Source organism: Engystomops pustulosus, chromosome 9 (assembly GCF_040894005.1).
Source record: "Engystomops pustulosus chromosome 9, aEngPut4.maternal, whole genome shotgun sequence".
In the NCBI taxonomy this organism is placed as follows: domain Eukaryota; kingdom Metazoa; phylum Chordata; class Amphibia; order Anura; family Leptodactylidae; genus Engystomops; species Engystomops pustulosus.
This window is the reverse complement of record NC_092419.1, coordinates 106,889,365-106,908,855: the sequence shown is the minus strand read 5'-3', so window position 1 is coordinate 106,908,855 and position 19,491 is coordinate 106,889,365. Positions and strand designations below refer to the sequence as shown.

The following is a 19,491-nucleotide window of genomic DNA, read 5'->3' as shown; positions in this document are numbered from 1 at the left end:
CTGACACCAAGCACCTCCTGACACCAAGCACCTCCTGACACCACGCACCTCATGACACCAAGCACCTCCTGACACCAAGCACCTCCTGACACCACGCACCTCCTGACACCACGCACGTCCTGACACCAAGCACCTCCTGACTCCAAGCACCTCCTGACACCACGCACCTCCTGACACCACGCACCTCCTGACACCAAGCACCTCCTGACACCAAGCACCTCCTGACACCACGCACCTCCTGACACCAAGCACCTCCTGACACCACGCACCTCCTGACACCAAGCACCTCCTGACACCAAGCACCTCCTGACACCAAGCACCTCCTGACACCACGCACCTCCTGACACCACGCACGTCCTGACACCAAGCACCTCCTGACACCAAGCACCTCCTGACACCACGCACCTCCTGACACCAAGCAGCTCCTGACACCAAGCACCTCCTGACACCACGCAGGTCCTGACACCAAGCACCTCCTGACACCAAGCACCTCCTGACACCAAGCACCTCCTGACACCACGCACCTCCTGACACCACGCACGTCCTGACACCAAGCACCTCCTGACACCAAGCACCTCCTGACACCACGCACCTCCTGACACCACGCACCTCCTGACAGCAAGCACCTCCTGACACCAAGCACCTCCTGACACCAAGCACCTCCTGACACCACGCACCTCCTGACACCACGCACCTCCTGACACCACGCACCTCCTGACACCAAGCACCTCCTGACACCACGCAGGTCCTGACACCAAGCACCTCCTGACACCACGCACCTCCTGACACCAAGCACCTCCTGACACCACGCACCTCCTGACACCACGCACCTCCTGACACCAAGCACCTCCTGACACCAAGCACCTCCTGACACCAAGCACCTCCTGACACCACGCACGTCCTGACACCAAGCACCTCCTGACACCAAGCACCTCCTGACACCACGCACCTCCTGACACCAAGCACCTCCTGACACCAAGCACCTCCTGACACCACGCAGGTCCTGACACCAAGCACCTCCTGACACCAAGCACCTCCTGACACCAAGCACCTCCTGACACCAAGCACCTCCTGACACCACGCACCTCCTGACACCACGCACGTCCTGACACCAAGCACCTCCTGACACCAAGCACCTCCTGACACCACGCACCTCCTGACACCACGCACCTCCTGACACCAAGCACCTCCTGACACCAAGCACCTCCTGACACCAAGCACCTTCTGACACCACGCACCTCCTGACACCACGCACCTCCTGACACCAAGCACCTCCTGACACCACGCACCTCCTGACACCAAGCACGTCCTGACACCAAGCACCTCCTGACACCACGCACCTCCTGACACCAAGCACCTCCTGACACCAAGCACCTCCTGACACCACGCACCTCCTGACACCACGCACCTCCTGACACCAAGCACCTCCTGACACCAACTGTCAATATTTAAATCCTCCTCACTCCACCTGACATCTTATTATCAGCTGTCATCATTGTACTTAGAGTTTTTGGTGACAGCGGAGACTCTCTGATCCCAGCTCTACAGGCACAGCAGTGATAAGGCCAAAGGTGAGTTCTCAATTTTTCTATTCCATCAGTAGTCCTGAAAGGCTGTCTTATTTACAGGGACTGTTTACATATCTAGGGTTTTGCTGTAGCATTTTCTGGCACTGTTTAACCACTTCCACCGAGTCAGACCTCAATCTACTTTATACTCCATCACCAGTCAGTCCTCAGTCTAGTATAATCACTATTACCAGTCAGTCCTCAGTCTAGTATAATCACTGCCACCAGTCAGTCCTCAGTCTACTGTAATCACTGCCACCAGTCAGACCTCAGTCTACTGTAATCACTGCCACCAGTCAGTCATCAGTCTAGTATTATCACTACCACCGGTCACTCCTCAGTCTAGTATAATCACTAACACCAGTCAGTCCTCAGTCTAGTATAATCACTACCACCAGTCAGTCCTCAGTCTAGTATAATCACTACCTCCAGTCAGTCCTCAGTCTAGTATAATCATTATCACCAGTTATTCATCAGTCTAGTATAATCACTACCACCAGTCAGTCCTAAGTCTAGTATAATCACTGCCACCAGTCAGTCCTCAGTCCAGTATAATCACTGCCACCAGTCAGTCCTCAGTCTAGTATGTCAGTCCTCAGTCTAGTATAATCACTGCCACCAGTCAGTCCTCAGTCTAGTATAATCACTACCTCCAGTCAGTCCTCAGTCTAATATAATCACTGCCACCAGTCAGTCCTCAGTCTAGTATAATCACTATCACCAGTCAGTCCTCAGTCTAGTATAATCACTGCCACCAGTCAGTCCTCAGTCTAGTATAATCACTATCACCAGTTAGTCATCAGTCTAGTATAAGCACTACCACCAGTCAGTCCTAAGTCTAGTATAATCACTGCCACCAGTCAGTCCTCAGTCCAGTATAATCACTGCCACCAGTCAGTCCTCAGTCTAGTATAATCACTGCCACCAGTCAGTCCTCAGTCTAGTATAATCACTATCACCAGTTAGTCATCAGTCTAGTATAAGCACTACCACCAGTCAGTCCTAAGTCTAGTATAATCACTGCCACCAGTCAGTCCTCAGTCCAGTATAATCACTGCCACCAGTCAGTCCTCAGTCTAGTATAATCACTGCCACCAGTCAGTAATCAATCTAGTATAATCACTGCCACCTGTCAATCTTCAGTCTATTATAATCACTGACACCAGTCAGTCCTCAGTCTAGTATAATCACTGCCACCAGTCAGTCCTCAGTCTAGTATAATCACTGCCACCAGTCAGTCCTCAGTCTAGTATAATCACTGCCACCAGTCAGTACACAGTCTAGTATAATCACTGCCACCAGTCAGTCCTCAGTTTAGTATAATCACTACCAACAGTCAGTCCTCAGTCTAGTATAATCACTACCACCAGTCAGTCCTCAGTCTAGTATAAACACTACCACCAGTCAGTCCTCAGTCTTGTATATTTACTGCCAGTCAGTCTTCAGTTGGGTAGACTCACTGTCGTCTGCCATTCCTCAGTCTATTATAATTACTTTCTGACTGATTTAGTCAGACGTAATTCTTTTTCACCTTTGTGTTACCCTGTTTACAGTTTTCCTTCTTTTCTTATGTGGACATATTGTACTTCCTATTGTTACCATTTAATATACTATGCAAGGTCTTTCGAAATTGGAGAAAAAATCCAAATTCAGTATAACTTAAGAAATCATAAACAATTAAAAGATGCATACAGGGGCATGACTGTTCTCTCTATGGATTGTGAACGGTCCAAGTGTCAATGGCCTTTTTCATAGGAGAATTGGCAGCTTCTCCATGTCCTGTCCCCCTAAATGTCAGCGTGTCCTTGTCCTGTCCCCCAAAATGTCAGAGTGTCCCTGTCCTATCCCACCAAGTGTCAGCGTGTACCTGTCCTGTCCCCCAAAGTGTCAGCGTGTCCCTGTCCTGTCCCCCCCAAGTGTCAGCGTGTCCCTGTCCTGTCCCCCCCAAGTGTCAGCGTGTCCCTGTCCTGTACCCCCCAAGTGTCAGCGTGTCCCTGTCCTGTCCCCCCAAGTGTCAGCGTGTCCCTGTCCTGTCCCCCCAAGTATCAGCGTGTCCCTGTCCTGTCCCCCCAAGTGTCAGCGTGTCCCTGTCCTGTCCCCCAAGTGTCAGCGTGTCCCTGTCCTGTCCCCCAAGTGTCAGCGTGTCCCTGTCCTATCCCCCAAGTGTCAGGGTGTCCCTGTCCTGTCCCCCAAAGTGTCAGCGTGTCCCTGTCCTGTCCCCCAAGTGTCAGCGTGTCCCTGTCCTGTTCTTCCAAGTGTCAGTGTGTCCCTGTCCTGTCCCCCCCAAGTGTCAGCGTGTCCCTGCCCCCCCCAAGTGTCAGCGTGTCCCTGCCCCCCCCAAGTGTCAGCGTTTCCCTGCCCTGTCCCCCCAAGTGTCAGCGTGTCCCTTTCCTGTCCCCCAAGTGTCAGCGTGTCCCTGTCCTGTCCCCCAAGTGTCAGCATGTCCCTGTCCTGTCCCCCCAAGTGTCAGCGTGTCCCTGTCCTGTCCGCCCAAGTGTCAGCGTGTCCCTGTTCCCCAAGTGTCAGCGTGTCCCTGTCCTGTCCCCCAAGTGTCAGCGTGTCCCTGTCCTATCCCCCCAAGTGTCAGCGTGTCCCTGTCCTATCCCCCCAAGTGTCAGCGTGTCCCTGTCCTGTCCCCCAAGTGTCAGCGTGTCCCTGTCCTGTCCCCCAAGTGTCAGCGTGTCCCTGTCCTGTCCCCCCAAGTGTCAGCGTGTCCTTGTCCTATCCCCCCAAGTGTCAGCGTGTCCCTGTCCTATCCCCCCAAGTGTCAGCGTGTCCCTGTCCTGTCCCCCCAAGTGTCAGAGTGTCCCTGTCCTGTCCCCCCAAGTGTCAGCGTGTCCCTGCCCTGTCCCCCAAGTGTCAGCGTGTCCCTGTCCTGTCCCCCCAAGTGTCAACGTGTCCTGTCCCCCAAGTGTCAGCGTGTCCCTGTCCGTCCCCCTAAGTGTCAGCGTGTCCCTGTCCCCCAAGTGTCAGCGTGTCCCTGTCCTGTCCCCCAAGTGTCAGCGTGTCCCTGTCCTGTCCCCCCAAGTGTCAGCGTGTCCCTGTCCTGTCCCCCAAGTGTCCGTGTCCCTGTCCTGTCCCCCCAAGTGTCAGCGTGTCCCTGTCCTGTCCCCCCCAAGTGTCAGCGTTTCCCTGTCCTGTCCCCCAAGTGTCAGCGTGTCCCTGTCCTGCCCCCCAAGTGTCAGCGTGTCCCTGTCCTGTCCCCCAAGTGTCAGCGTGTCCCTGTCCTTTCCCCCAAGTGTCAGCGTGTCCCTGTCCCGCCCCAAGTGTCAGCGTGTCCCTGTCCTGTCCCCCAAGTGTCAGCGTGTCCCTGTCCTGTCCTGCCAAGTGTCACCGAGTCCCTGTCCTGTCCCCCCAAGTGTCGGTGTGTCCCTGTCCTGTCCCCCCAAGTGTCAGCGTGTCCCTGGCCTGTCCCCCAAGTGTCAGTGTGTCCCTTTCCCGCCCCAAGTGTCAGCGTGTCCATGTCCTGTCCCCCCAAGTGTCAGCGTGTCCCTGTCCTGTCCCCCCAAGTGTCAGCGTGTCCCTGTCCTGTCCCCCAAGTGTCAGCGTGTCCCTGTCCTGTCCCCCCAAGTGTCAGCGTGTCTCTGTCCTGTACCCCCAAGTGTTAGCGTGTCCCTCTCCTGTCCCCCCAAGTGTCATCGTGTCCCTCTCCTGTCCCCCCAAGTGTCATCGTGTCCCTCTCCTGTCCCCCTAAGTGTCAGCGTGTCCCTGTCCTGTCGCCCAAGTGTCCGTGTCCCTGTCCTGTCCCCCCAAGTGTCAGCGTGTCCCTGTCCTGTCCCCTCAAGTGTCAGTGTGTCCCTGTCCTGTCCCCCAAGTGTCAGCGTGTCCCTGTCCCCCAAAGTGTCAGCGTGTCCCTGTCCTGTCCCCCAAGTGTCAGCGCGTCCCTGTCCTGTCCCCCAAGTGTCAGCGTGTCCCTGTCCCGCCCCAAGTGTCAGCGTGTCCCTGTCCTGTCCCCCAAGTGTCAGCGTGTCCCTGTCCTGTCCCCCCAAGTGTCAGCGTGTCCCTGTCCTGTCCCCCCAAGTGTCGGTGTGTCCCTGTCCTGTCCCCCCAAGTGTCAGCATGTCCCTGGCCTGTCCCCCAAGTGTCAGTGTGTCCCTGTCCCGCCCCAAGTGTCAGCGTGTCCCTGTCCTGTCCCCCCAAGTGTCAGCGTGTCCCTGTCCTGTTCCCCCAAGTGTCAGCGTGTCCCTGTCCTGTCCCCCAAGTGTCAGCGTGTCCCTTTCCTGTCCCCCAAGTGTCAGTGTGTCCCTGTCCCTCCCCAAGTGTCAGCGTGTCCATGTCCTGTCCCCCCAAGTGTCGGTGTGTCCCTGTCCTGTCCCCCCAAGTGTCAGCGTGTCCCTGTCCTGTCCCCCAAGTGTCAGCGTGTCCCTGTCCTGTCCCCCCAAGTGTCGGTGTGTCCCTGTCCTGTCCCCCCAAGTGTCGGTGTGTCCCTGTCCTGTCCCCCCAAGTGTCAGCGTGTCCCTGTCCTGTCCCCCCAAGTGTTAGCGTGTCCCTGTCCTGTCCCCCAAGTGTCAGCGTGTCCCTGTCCTGTGCCCCAAGTGTCAGCGTGTCCCTGTCCTGTCCCCCAAGTGTCAGTGTGTCCCTGTCCCGCCTCAAGTGTCAGCATGTCCCTGTCCTGCCCCCCCAAGTGTCAGCGTGTCCCTGTCCTGTCCCCCCAAGTGTCAGCGTGTCCCTGTCCTGTCCCCCAAGTGTCCGTGTCCTTGTCCTGTCCCCCCCAAGTGTCAGCGTGTCCCTGTCCTGTCCTCCCAAGTGTCAGCGTGTCCCAGTCCTGTCCCCCAAGTGTCAGCGTGTCCCTGTCCCGCCCCAAGTGTCAGCGTGTCCCTGTCCTGTCCCCCAAGTGTCAGCGTGTCCCTGTCCTGTCCCCCAAGTGTCAGCGTATCCCTGTCCTGTCCCCCCAAGTGTCAGCGTGTCCCTGTCCTGTCCCCCAAGTGTCAGCGTGTCCCTGTCCCGCCCCAAGTGTCAGCGTGTCCCTGTCCTGTCCCCCAAGTGTCATCGTGTCCCTGTCCTGTCCCCCCAAGTGTCAGCGTGTCCCTGTTCTGTCCCCCCAAGTGTCGGTGTGTCCCTGTCCTGTCCCCCCAAGTGTCAGCGTGTCCCTGGCCTGTCCCCCAAGTGTCAGTGTGTCCCTGTCCCGCCCCAAGTGTCAGCGTGTCCCTGTCCTGTCCCCCCAAGTGTCAGCGTGTCCCTGTCCTGTCCCCCCAAGTGTCAGCGTGTCCCTGTCCTGTCCCTCAAGTGTCAGCGTGTCCCTGTCCTGTCCCCCAAGTGTCAGCGTGTCCCTGTCCTGTCCCCCAAGTGTCAGCGTGTCCCTGTCCTGTCCCCCAAGTGTCAGCGTGTCCCTGTCCTGTTCTTCCAAGTGTCAGTGTGTCCCTGTCCTGTCCCCCCCAAGTGTCAGCGTGTCCCTGCCCCCCCCAAGTGTCAGCGTGTCCCTGCCTCCCCAAGTGTCAGCGTTTCCCTGCCCTGTCCCCCCAAGTGTCAGCGTGTCCCTTTCCTGTCCCCCAAGTGTCAGCGTGTCCCTGTCCTGTCCCCCAAGTGTCAGCGTGTCCCTGTCCTGTCCCCCCAAGTGTCAGCGTGTCCCTGTCCTGTCCGCCCAAGTGTCAGCGTGTCCCTGTCCTGTACCCCCAAGTGTCAGCGTGTCCCTGTCCTGTACCCCCCAAGTGTCAGCGTGTCCCTGCCCTGTCCCCCAAGTGTCAGCGTGTCCCTGTCCTATCCCCCCAAGTGTCAGCGTGTCCCTGTCCTATCCCCCCAAGTGTCAGCGTGTCCCTGTCCTGTCCCCCAAGTGTCAGCGTGTCCCTGTCCTATCCCCCCAAGTGTCAGCGTGTCCCTGTCCTGTCCCCCAAGTGTGAGTGTGTCCTGTCCTGTCCCCCAAGTGTGAGTGTGTCCTGTCCTGTCCACCAAGTGTCAGCGTGTCCCTGTCCTGTCCCCCAAGTGTCAGCGTGTCCCTGTCCTGTCCCCCCAAGTGTCAGCGTGTCCTTGTCCTATCCCCCCAAGTGTCAGCGTGTCCCTGTCCTATCCCCCCAAGTGTCAGCGTGTCCCTGTCCTGTCCCCCCAAGTGTCAGCGTGTCCCTGTTCCTGTCCCCCCAAGTGTCAGCGTGTCCCTGCCCTGTCCCCCAAGTGTCAACGTGTCCTGTCCCCCAAGTGTCAGCGTGTCCCTGTCCGTCCCCCTAAGTGTCAGCGTGTCCCTGTCCCCCAAGTGTCAGCGTGTCCCTGTCCTGTCCCCCAAGTGTCAGCGTGTCCCTGTCCTGTCCCCCCAAGTGTCAGCGTGTCCCTGTCCTGTCCCCCAAGTGTCCGTGTCCCTGTCCTGTCCCCCCAAGTGTCAGCGTGTCCCTGTCCTGTCCCCCCCAAGTGTCAGCGTGTCCCTGTCCTGTCCCCCAAGTGTCAGCGTGTCCCTGTCCTGTCCCCCAAGTGTCAGCGTGTCCCTGTCCTATCCCCCAGGTGTCAGCATGTCCCTGTCCTGTCCCCCCAAGTGTCAGCGTGTCCCTGTCCTGTCCCCCCAAGTGTCAGCGTGTCCCTGTCCTGTCCCCCAAGTGTCAGCGTGTCCCTGTCCTGTCCCCCCAAGTGTCAGCGTGTCCCTGTCCTGTCCCCCAAGTGTCAGCGTGTCCCTGTCCTGTCCCCCAAGTGTCAGCGTGTCCCTGACCCGCCCCAAGTGTCAGCGTGTCCCTGTTCTGTCCCCCAAGTGTCAGCGTGTCCCTGTCCTGTCCTGCCAAGTGTCAGCGAGTCCCTGTCCTGTCCCCCCAAGTGTCAGCGTGTCCCTGGCCTGTCCCCCAAGTGTCAGTGTGTCCCTGTCCCGCCCCAAGTGTCAGCGTGTCCCTGTCCTGTCCCCCCAAGTGTCAGCGTGTCCCTGTCCTGTCCCCCCAAGTGTCAGCGTGTCCCTGTCCTGTCCCCCAAGTGTCAGCGTGTCCCTGTCCTGTCCCCCAAGTGTCAGCGTGTCCCAGTCCTGTCCCCCCAAGTGTCAGCGTGTCCCTGTCCTGTACCCCCAAGTGTTAGCGTGTCCCTCTCCTGTCCCCCCAAGTGTACTCGCGTCCCTCTCCTGTCCCCCCAAGTGTCATCGTGTCCCTCTCCTGTCCCCCCAAGTGTCAGCGTGTCCCTGTCCTTTCCCCCAAGTGTCCGTGTCCCTGTCCTGTCCCACCAAGTGTCAGCGTGTCCCTGTCCTGTCCCCTCAAGTGTCAGCGTGTCCCTGTCCTGTCCCCCAAGTGTCAGCGTGTCCCTGTCCTGTCCCCCAAAGTGTCAGCGTGTCCCTGTCCTGTCCCCCAAGTGTCAGCGCGTCCCTGTCCTGTCCCCCAAGTGTCAGCGTGTCCCTGTCCCGCCCCAAGTGTCAGCGTGTCCCTGTCCTGTCCCCCAAGTGTCAGCGTGTCCCTGTCCTGTCCCCCCAAGTGTCAGCGTGTCCCTGTCCTGTCCCCCCAAGTGTCGGTGTGTCCCTGTCCTGTCCCCCCAAGTGTCAGCATGTCCCTGGCCTGTCCCCCAAGTGTCAGTGTGTCCCTGTCCCGCCCCAAGTGTCAGCGTGTCCCTGTCCTGTTCCCCCAAGTGTCAGCGTGTCCCTGTCCTGTCCCCCAAGTGTCAGCGTGTCCCTTTCCTGTCCCCCAAGTTTCAGTGTGTCCCTGTCCCGCCCCAAGTGTCAGCGTGTCCATGTCCTGTCCCCCCAAGTGTCAGCGTGTCCCTGTCCTGTCCCCCCAAGTGTCAGCGTGTCCCTGTCCTGTCCCCCAAGTGTCAGCGTGTCCCTGTCCTGTCCCCCAAGTGTCAGCGTGTCCCTGTCCTGTCCCCCCATGTGTCGGTGTGTCCCTGTCCTGTCCCCCCAAGTGTCGGTGTGTCCCTGTCCTGTCCCCCCAAGTGTCAGCGTGTCCCTGTCCTGTCCCCCCAAATGTCAGCGTGTCCCTGGCCTGTCCCCCAAGTTTCAGTGTGTCCCTGTCCCGCCCCAAGTGTCAGCATGTCCCTGTCCTGCCCCCCCAAGTGTCAGCGTGTCCCTGGCCTGTCCCCCAAGTGTCAGTGTGTCCCTGTCCCGCCCCAAGTGTCAGCATGTCCCTGTCCTGCCCCCCCAAGTGTCAGCGTGTCCCTGTCCTGCCCCCCCAAGTGTCAGTGTGTCCCGGTCCTGTCCCCCAAGTGTCCGTGTCCTTGTCCTGTCCCCCCCAAGTGTCAGCCTGTCCCTGTCCTGTCCTCCCAAGTGTCAGCGTGTCCCTGTCCTGTCCCCCAAGTGTCAGCGTGTCCCTGTCCTGTCCCCCAAGTGTCAGCGTGTCCCTGTCCCGCCCCAAGTGTCAGCGTGTCCCTGTCCTGTCCCCCAAGTGTCATCGTGTCCCTGTCCTGTCCCCCCAAGTGTCAGCGTGTCCCTGTTCTGTCCCCCCAAGTGTCGGTGTGTCCCTGTCCTGTCCCCCCAAGTGTCAGTGTGTCCCTGGCCTGTCCCCCAAGTGTCAGTGTGTCCCTGTCCCGCCCCAAGTGTCAGCGTGTCCATGTCCTGTCCCCCCAAGTGTCAGCGTGTCCCTGTCCTGTCCCCCCAAGTGTCAGCGTGTCCCTGTCCTGTCCCCCAAGTGTCAGCGTGTCCCTGTCCTGTCCCCCAAGTGTCAGCGTGTCCCTGTCCTGTCCCCCAAGTGTCAGCGTGTCCCTGTCCTGTCCCCCAAGTGTCAGGGTGTCCCTGTCCTGTCAGCGTGTCCCTGTTCTGTCCCCCCAAGTGTCGGTGTGTCCCTGTCCTGTCCCCCCAAGTGTCAGCGTGTCCCTGTCCTGTCAGCGTGTCCCTGTTCTGTCCCCCCAAGTGTCGGTGTGTCCCTGTCCTGTCCCCCCAAGTGTCAGCGTGTCCCTGGCCTGTCCCCCAAGTGTCAGTGTGTCCCTGTCCCGCCCCAAGTGTCAGCGTGTCCCTGTCCTGTCCCCCCAAGTGTCAGCGTGTCCCTGTCCTGTCCCCCCAAGTGTCAGCGTGTCCCTGTCCTGTCCCCCAAGTGTCAGCGTGTCCCTGTCCTGTCCCCCAAGTGTCAGCGTGTCCTGTCCCCCAAGTGTCAGCGTGTCCCTGTCCTGTCCCCCCAAGTGTCGGTGTGTCCCTGTCCTGTCCCCCAAAGTGTCGGTGTGTCCCTGTCCTGTCCCCCCAAGTGTCAGCGTGTCCCTGTCCTGTCCCCCCAAGTTTCAGCGTGTCCCTGGCCTGTCCCCCAAGTGTCAGTGTGTCCCTGTCCCGCCCCAAGTGTCAGCGTGTCCCTGTCCTGTCCCCCCAAGTGTCAGCGTGTCCCTGTCCTGTCCCCCCAAGTGTCAGCGTGTCCCTGTCCTGTCCCCCAAGTGTCAGCGTGTCCCTGTCCTGTCCCCCAAGTGTCAGCGTGTCCCTGTCCTGTCCCCCAAGTATCAGCGTGTCCCTGTCCTGTCCCCCCAAGTGTCGGTGTGTCCCTGTCCTGTCCCCCAAATTGTCGGTGTGTCCCTGTCCTGTCCCCCCAAGTGTCAGCGTGTCCCTGTCCTGTCCCCCCAAGTGTCAGCGTGTCCCTGGCCTGTCCCCCAAGTGTCAGTGTGTCCTTGTCCCGCCCCAAGTGTCAGCGTGTCCCTGTCCTGTCCCCCCAAGTGTCAGCGTGTCCCTGTCCTGTCCCCCCAAGTGTCAGCGTGTCCCTGTCCTGTCCCCCAAGTGTCAGCGTGTCCCTGTCCTGTCCCCCAAGTGTCAGCGTGTCCCTGTCCTGTCCCCCCAAGTGTCAGCATGTCCCTGTCCTGTCCCCCAAGTGTCAGCATGTCCCTGTCCTGTCCCCCAAGTGTCAGCGCGTCCCTGTCCTGTCCCCCCCCCAAGTGTCAGCGTGTCCCTGTCCTGTCCCCCAAGTGTCAGCGTGTCCCTGTCCTGTCCCCCCAAGTATTAGTTATAAAATTGCCAGTGATCTATACATTGTTTGGTACTTGTCCTCTCACAGGCCCCTCCTCCGCTGACACATTACACATTTGGGAGGTGACAGAGGCGGCAGTGTACCCCGGACCATCAGGATGAAGCTTTATCTGTGTCTCCTGCCGCCCCTCCTGCTCTTACTGACTGTGACCCCCGTCCTGAGTGAAGACCCCGTCCCCAATATGGTAAGATCCAGAGATGACTGTGGGGGGATCTATAGGGTCTTTCGGATGTATTAGTGCACATCGGACAAGACAGGGTGCTTAAGGATTAGGGATCCAACTCCAAAATAATGTGCAGATATGTAATGTAAGCACACCAGCAGTTTAGGGATTTTATGTGGATACACGGCTAATTTTCATCTAAACGTTTTCGGCTGATGTATCCGCCTTTATCTCACACGCAGGGCGACAGAGGATGGGTGCGATAGTAGCGCCCGGGTATGACGCGTCATTATCCTTGTAGTAATATCTTACCATACCTGGGTGCCGCTGCAACCATCCTCTAAAGCATCAGCACCTCCTATGGATCAGATTGGGATCCACTATCACATTATTGTAGGATTTTCCATTCATTCCTCAACTACCACCAATTGTCAGACTGGGATTTTTAGGACCCTCTGCATTAAAAAAGTTTTTTAGTGGCCCAACCTCCATCAGCCCCAAAGACAGACCCTCGTAGCCTCCATATTGTTCTGTCCTCATCATGTGTCACACAGATGCAGGGGCTAAGGACAAGCTGTCTGGCAGCGGGGGCTATGTAATAAATGCTTCCATTCCCTGACAGCAAGCAGCGCACATTACACAGACTGACCTGATGTTATTTCTCGGTATACAGAGATCTGAGAGAACAGCGGGGAATGAGACTGTGAATAATAATGCTCCAAGTTACCAGCCCCATAGGAGAACAAAGCCACGTAAGTGCCACGCCATCATCTCCCATCCCCAATACACACGTTATGTTTCATAACTTCTAAGATCTCCGTTTGCTCCCAGTGAATGAAGAAATCCATGTTTACCTGCAAAAGCTAAAATCCAGAAGTGCAGCTGTGGTTTACTATAGGGTCTATTGGTTCTGCAGCTGAGCTTTTGCTACAATGTATCAGTGTAGACTATTCTTATCACAGCAGTAACAATTTCTTCCGCTCTGGACGTCAGGCTGATATCTTCTATCTACTCTGATACAATGTAGATCTTTTTATTAAAATATAGAACATAATAATGACTACAATAAAAGTAACAGTAATATATAAACACCATAACTTACCTTTCTCCCCTATGAGAAACTCACTCACTGCCGGTGTCATACACAACCACTCTGTTCTCCCCAGATAAATAGGAACACAGTATGCCGCCGCCCACGACACAAGCCACACCCACTTATACACAATATAACAATCTCCAGCTATAAAAGCTGTAACAGCAACAGAACAATGCAGAGAACACAGAGCACAGCAGTGTTACACAGTTACGTAGTTTATACTGTCGAAAAAAGACACCTGTCCATCAAGTTCAACCAAGGAAGGGGAGGGATTGGATGAGGAAGGGATTTAGGGGAAACAATTCTATATAACATAACCATCAATGTTATTTAGGTGTAAAAAGGCATCTAGACCCTTCTTGAAGCTCTCTGCTGTCCCTGCTGTGACCAGCGCCTGAGGCAGGCTATTCCACAGATTGACCGTTCTCATAGTAAAAAAGCCCTGTCGCCTCCGGTGATTAAACCTTGTTTCCTCCAGGTGCAGACAGTGCCCCCTCGTCTTCTGATTTGATTTAATCTGGAACAACTTACCACCATATTGTTGTATGGACCATTCATATATTTATTTAAATTGGTCATTTCCCCTCGTAGTCGTCTCTTTTCCAGACTAAATAAATCTAGTTGTTTTAATCTTTCCTCATAACTGAGACCCTCCATACCCCTTATCATTTTTGTGGCTGTTCTTTTTATGGACCGGTGCCCAGAACTGGACAGCATATTCCAGGTGTGGCCGAACCAGTGTCTTGTATAGTGGTAATATTACATCTCTATCCCCAGAGTAGAGACCACTGATACCTGACAAGATCTTGCTGGCTTTAGAGGCAGCTGATTGACATTGCCTGGGAGGATACTGTTTCTTGAGCACTTAAAGGGAACCTGTTATCAGGGACCTCATTTTCACTAAAGACAGGTTGCAGAAGGTTATTACACCTGCATTGTAAATCTGCCCTTCTGCCTTCTCTAAGCATTTGCATTACAATATAATTGTGTGTTATAACTTACCTTGCTCCCTGACAAAATCCTGGGGTAGTCACAGGGGTTGGGCTTTGGTTTGGATGCATTTCAAAAAACAACATGTGACTTGTCTATTACTCACTCCTCAGAGCTTGGCCCCCACCTATGTGCTCCTGTACAGCTCCTCCTCCGGCTCCTTCTCAGAGGTCACAGTCTGGTCAGCCTGACATCAGTGGGGGAGGGACAAGCTGTATAGGAGCACAAAGATGGAGGCAGCCTGCAGCACAGACAAGGCACATGTTGATTTTTGAAGTGCATCCAAACCAAAGCCCAACCCCTGTGACTACCCCAGGATTTTGTCAGGGTGCAAGGTAAGTTATAACACACAATTATATTGTAATGCAAATGCTTAGAGAAGGCAGAAAGGCAGATGTGCACTGCAGGTGTCATGGGCTTTTACTACCTGTCTTTAGTGAAAATGAGGTCCCTGGTCTTTAAAGATGTTACAATCCTAATTCTGCAGCTGAGCTTTTGCTACAATATATCAGACTATCCTAATAAAAATAAGCAGTAATGGGTTTTACTTCCATTCTGAATGTCAGACTCATATCTTCCATCTACTCTGATACAATGGGGCAGATTTACTTACCCGGTCCATTCGCGATCCAGCGGCGCATTCTGTGCGGTGGATTCAGGTCCGGCCGGGATTTATTAAGGTAGTTCCTCCGCCGTCCACCAGGTGGCGCTGCTGCGCTGAAGTTCCCCGAGGCCCGCCGGAATGCCCTGAAATTCACCAGCCTATTCCTGGTGAAGGTAATTGCAATTTTTGCAACACATTTTGTTTTAAATGCGGCGGTTTTTCCGAATCCGTTGGGTTTTCGTTCGGCCACGCCCCCCGATTTCTGTCGCGTGCATGCCAGCGCCGATGCGCCAAAATCCGATCGTGTGCGCCAAAATCCCGGGGCAATTCAGGGAAAATCGGCGCAAATCGGAAATATTCGGGTAACACGTCGGGAAGACGTGAATCGGGCCCTTAGTAAATGACCCCCAATGTAACAATCCCCACATCTGCTCCATTCTGTGTAATATATGTAGCCCGCTTTACAGAAGTAATTCAGATATAAGGAGCTGTGAGGAATGCTAATACAGAGAACACAGAGCAGAGCAGTGTGAGGATTATGCTTCCAGTGCAATCCTGGAATATAAATAATAATAAATAATGAATACATTTGTCACAGTTCTGCTGCTACAAACACCATACACAAAGGTATCAGCTGCAAACTGATATTGACTGGGAGGTAGTAAACTTGAACACAAAATTTCCCAATAAGGCACTTTAAAGCAGACCCGTAATAATAAACAGAGTTATAAACTCTAGCAAACATCCCCACCAGAATAAAAGGCAATGAGGCTTCCTGTTGAGTGTAAAAAAGGTCACAGCTATTTATTTTAACAATTTAACAAAACTCCAAAACTTAAACGGCACTGTTATGATGTTCATTCTGGTGCCGCTGCCCGAAGCGGTTTGCTCGGCCGGACTCCCAGCCAACACTGCGTCTTCTGGGCAAATCTCGTTCCATATCTCAAATCTCCACCAATCTCCTCCTTTTTACCGCCAGCTGTGACTTTGGAGTATGGAATACAAAAGAGAGATATCCAAAACATCAAACAGTAACTGTAGGGAGGGAGGGAGGAACAGCTTCACCGGTGGCGCGGGCAAGAGGAAGCAGCACGCCCAGGCGCCCGGCTTATAAACCCAAGGGGAGGGGAAAAAACAGGGAGGGGGAGGAGAACCCAACAACTGAGCACTAACGCCCCTTAAAGTGCAAACACCACACTAAACTCTTAAGTGCAACTCCTGGACACCCCCAGTCAGAGGGCACCCTCCATATTCAGTCGGGGGTACCCTGCAATCTACACAGAGCTTAGAGCACAGCAGGGTGAGGACTTGCTCTCAGTGCACACAGAGAAGCTACAATCCTCCTTCATCATCTACAGCACAGAAAATAAGTATTCGATTCTCGGGTGAATTTGTAATTTTCCCACCTACAAATAATGAAGAGGTCTGTGATCTCCAGCGTCCATATTCCTGATCCGGTCCTCTCTCTCCCAGCGTTGTGCTACTATCCCGTAACCCCCGGATTCTGCGTACTCCGCTTTATTCGATGGGCATATCTTGTTACGGAAGAAAAGTGCTTCAGCTTCACGTATAGCGGCTGCGCGGGGAATAGAAACAACTTCTTCTCGGAGAGGGACTGCATGGACATGTGCGGATGGTGAGTGCCAACCCGGAGGGGCCAGAAGATGCCAACCTGAGACGTCACCCATAACTGACTATACTCACTATTATTACATTACAGATCAGTGAGATGGGAGCGGAGTGATAGACTATGAGTGACCTGCAGAGATGGATCTGTAATGGGAAGACTCATCCTCCATCATGAAATAAAGTCATACACGTCATTACATTGTCTGTGTCATAACTGGGGAAGGGGACGGAGGAATCGGATCATGTGTATAAAATACATGGGAACTACTTTGCTTAATTGCTGGTGGAGATATCCTCTAAGTCTTACATGTAAATTTAAAAACATTACATAAAGCCTCCGTCCCAAAGAGTGGTGTAGTACCACAATATGGCCACCAGGTCTAAGGAGAGGACATAAGACTGACACTGCCCCATCACCTGCAGCTGACTCTGAATTGCCCCAAATAACTCATTTTACAGTGTAACATATGACTTAATATCTCCTTTTATATTAGTAAAATTTGTAAATATATACAGAAGGGTTGACATCATCAGAGACCAAAAACAGAGGGAGAGGACATCATCAGACACTATACACAGAGGGGAGGACATCATCATACACTAAACACAGAGGGGGAGGACATCATCAGACACTATATACAGAGGGGGAGGACATCATCAGACACTATAGACAGAGGGGAGGACATCATCAGACACTATATACAGAGGGGGAGGACATCATCATACACTATATACAGAGGGAGAGGACATCATCAGACACTATACACAGAGGGGGAGGACATCATCATACACTATATACAGAGGGAGAGGACATCATCAGACACTATATACAGAGGGGAAGAACATCATCAGACACTATATACAGAGGAGGAGGACATCATCAGACACTATATACAGAGGAAGAGGAAATCATCAGACACTATATACAGAGGGGGAGGACATCATCAGACATTATATACAGAGGGGGAGGACATCATCAGACGCTATATACAGAGGGGGAGGACATCATCATACACTATATACAGAGGGAGAGGACATCATCAGACACTATATACAGAGGGAGAGGACATCATCAGACACTATATACAGAGGGGGAGGACATCATCAGACATTATATACGGAGGGGGAGGACATCATCAGACACTATATACAGAGGGGAAGAACATCATCAGACACTATATACAGAGGAGGAGGACATCATCAGACACTATATACAGAGGGAGAGGACATCATCAGACACTATATACAGAGGGGGAGGACATCATCAGACATTATATACAGAGGGGGAGGACATCATCAGATGCTATATACAGAGGGGGAGGACATCATCATACACTATATACAGAGGGAGAGGACATCATCAGACACTATATACAGAGGGAGAGGACATCATCAGACACTATATACAGAGGGGGAGGACATCATCAGACATTATATACAGAGGGGGAGGACATCATCAGACGCTATATACAGAGGGGGAGGACATCATCATACACTATATACAGAGGGAGAGGACATCATCAGACACTATATACAGAGGGAGAGGACATCATCAGACACTATATACAGAGGGGGGTACATCATCACACACTATACACAGAGGGGGAGGACATCATCTAACACTATACACAGATGGGGAGGACATCATCAGACACTATACACAGATGGGGAGGACATCATCAGACACTATACACAGAGGGGGAGGACATCATCAGACACTATACACAGAGGGGGAGGACATCATCAGACACTATACACAGAGGGGGAGGACATCATCAGAAACTATACACAGAGGGGGAGGACATCATCAGACACCATATACAGAGGGGGAGGACATCATCTAACACTATACACAGAGGGGAAGGACATCATCAGACACTATATAAAGATGGAGAGGATATCATCAGACACTATATACAGAGGGGGAGGACATCATCACACACTATACACAGAGGGGGAGGACATCATCTAACACTATATACAGAGGGGGAGGACATCATCAGACACTATACACAGAGGGGGAGGACATCATCATACACTATATACAGAGGGAGAGGACATCATCAGACACTATACACAGAGGGGGAGGACATCATCATACACTATATACAGAGGGAGAGGACATCATCAGACACTATATACAGAGGGGAAGAACATCATCAGACACTATGTACAGAGGAGGAGGACATCATCAGACACTATATACAGAGGAAGAGGACATCATCAGACACTATATACAGAGGGGGAGGACATCATCAGACATTATATACAGAGGGGGAGGACATCATCAGACGCTATATACAGAGGGGGAGGACATCATCATACACTATATACAGAGGGAGAGGACATCATCAGACACTATATACAGAGGGAGAGGACATCATCAGACACTATATACAGAGGGGGAGGACATCATCAGACATTATATACGGAGGGGGAGGACATCATCAGACACTATATACAGAGGGGAAGAACATCATTAGACACTATATACAGAGGAGGAGGACATCATCAGACACTATATACAGAGGGAGAGGACATCATCAGACACTATATACAGAGGGGGAGGACATCATCAGACATTATATACAGAGGGGGAGGACATCATCAGACGATATATACAGAGGGGGAGGACATCATCATACACTATATACAGAGGGAGAGGACATCATCAGACACTATATACAGAGGGAGAGGACATCATCAGACACTATATACAGAGGGGGGTACATCATCACACACTATATACAGAGAGGGAGGACATCATCTAACACTATACACAGATGGGGAGGACATCATCAGACACTATACACAGATGGGGAGGACATCATCAGATACTATACACAGAGGGGGAGGACATCATCAGACACTATACACAGAGGGGGAGGACATCATCAGACACTATACACAGAGGGGGAGGACATCATCAGACACTATACACAGAGGGGGAGGACATCATCAGACACCATATACAGAGGGGGAGGACATCATCTAACACTATACACAGAGGGGAAGGACATCATCAGACACTATATAAAGAGGGAGAGGATATCATCAGACACTATATACAGAGGGGGAGGACATCATCACACACTATACACAGAGGGGGAGGACATCATCTAACACTATACACAGATGGGGAGGACATGATCAGACACTATACACAGAGGGGAAGGACATCATCAGACACTATACACAGAGGGGGAGGACATCATCAGACACAATATACATAGGGGGAGGACATCATCAGACACTATATACAGAGGGAGAGGACATCATCAGACACTATATACAGAGGGGGAGGACATCATCAGACACTATATACAGAGGGAGAGGACATCATCAGACACTATACACAGAGGGGGAGGACATCATCAGACACTATATACAGAGGGAGAGGACATCATTAGACACTATACACAGAGGGGGAGGACATCATCAGACACTATATACAGAGGGAGAGGACATCATCAGAAACTATACACAGAGGGGGAGGACATCATCATACACTATATACAGAGGGAGAGGACATCATCAGACACTATACACAGAGGGGGAGGACATCATCAGACACTATATACAGAGGGGAAGAACATCATCAGACACTATATACAGAGGAG

General features: G+C 53.5%; 1 protein-coding gene across 2 annotated transcripts in view; it reads left to right on the top strand.

Moving 5' to 3' along the window:
* Positions 1–1,467: 1,467 nt before the first annotated feature.
* The window catches only part of LOC140077845 (kunitz-type serine protease inhibitor PILP-3-like), a 95,519-nt gene continuing 77,495 nt past the window's right edge, over positions 1,468–19,491 (top strand). The window contains exons 1-5 of one of the 2 annotated variants that reach the window (XM_072125389.1): positions 1,468–1,571; positions 11,417–11,573; positions 12,226–12,304; positions 15,716–15,878; positions 15,963–16,068. In XM_072125389.1, coding sequence (XP_071981490.1) covers positions 11,487–11,573; positions 12,226–12,304; positions 15,716–15,878; position 15,963 — 330 coding nt within the window. In that variant the 5' untranslated portion in view covers positions 1,468–1,571; positions 11,417–11,486 and the 3' untranslated portion in view covers positions 15,964–16,068. Of the gene's footprint in view, positions 1,572–11,416; positions 11,574–12,225; positions 12,305–15,715; positions 15,879–15,962; positions 16,069–19,491 lie in introns of those variants that run through there. The other variant, XM_072125386.1, reaches the window with a different exon arrangement.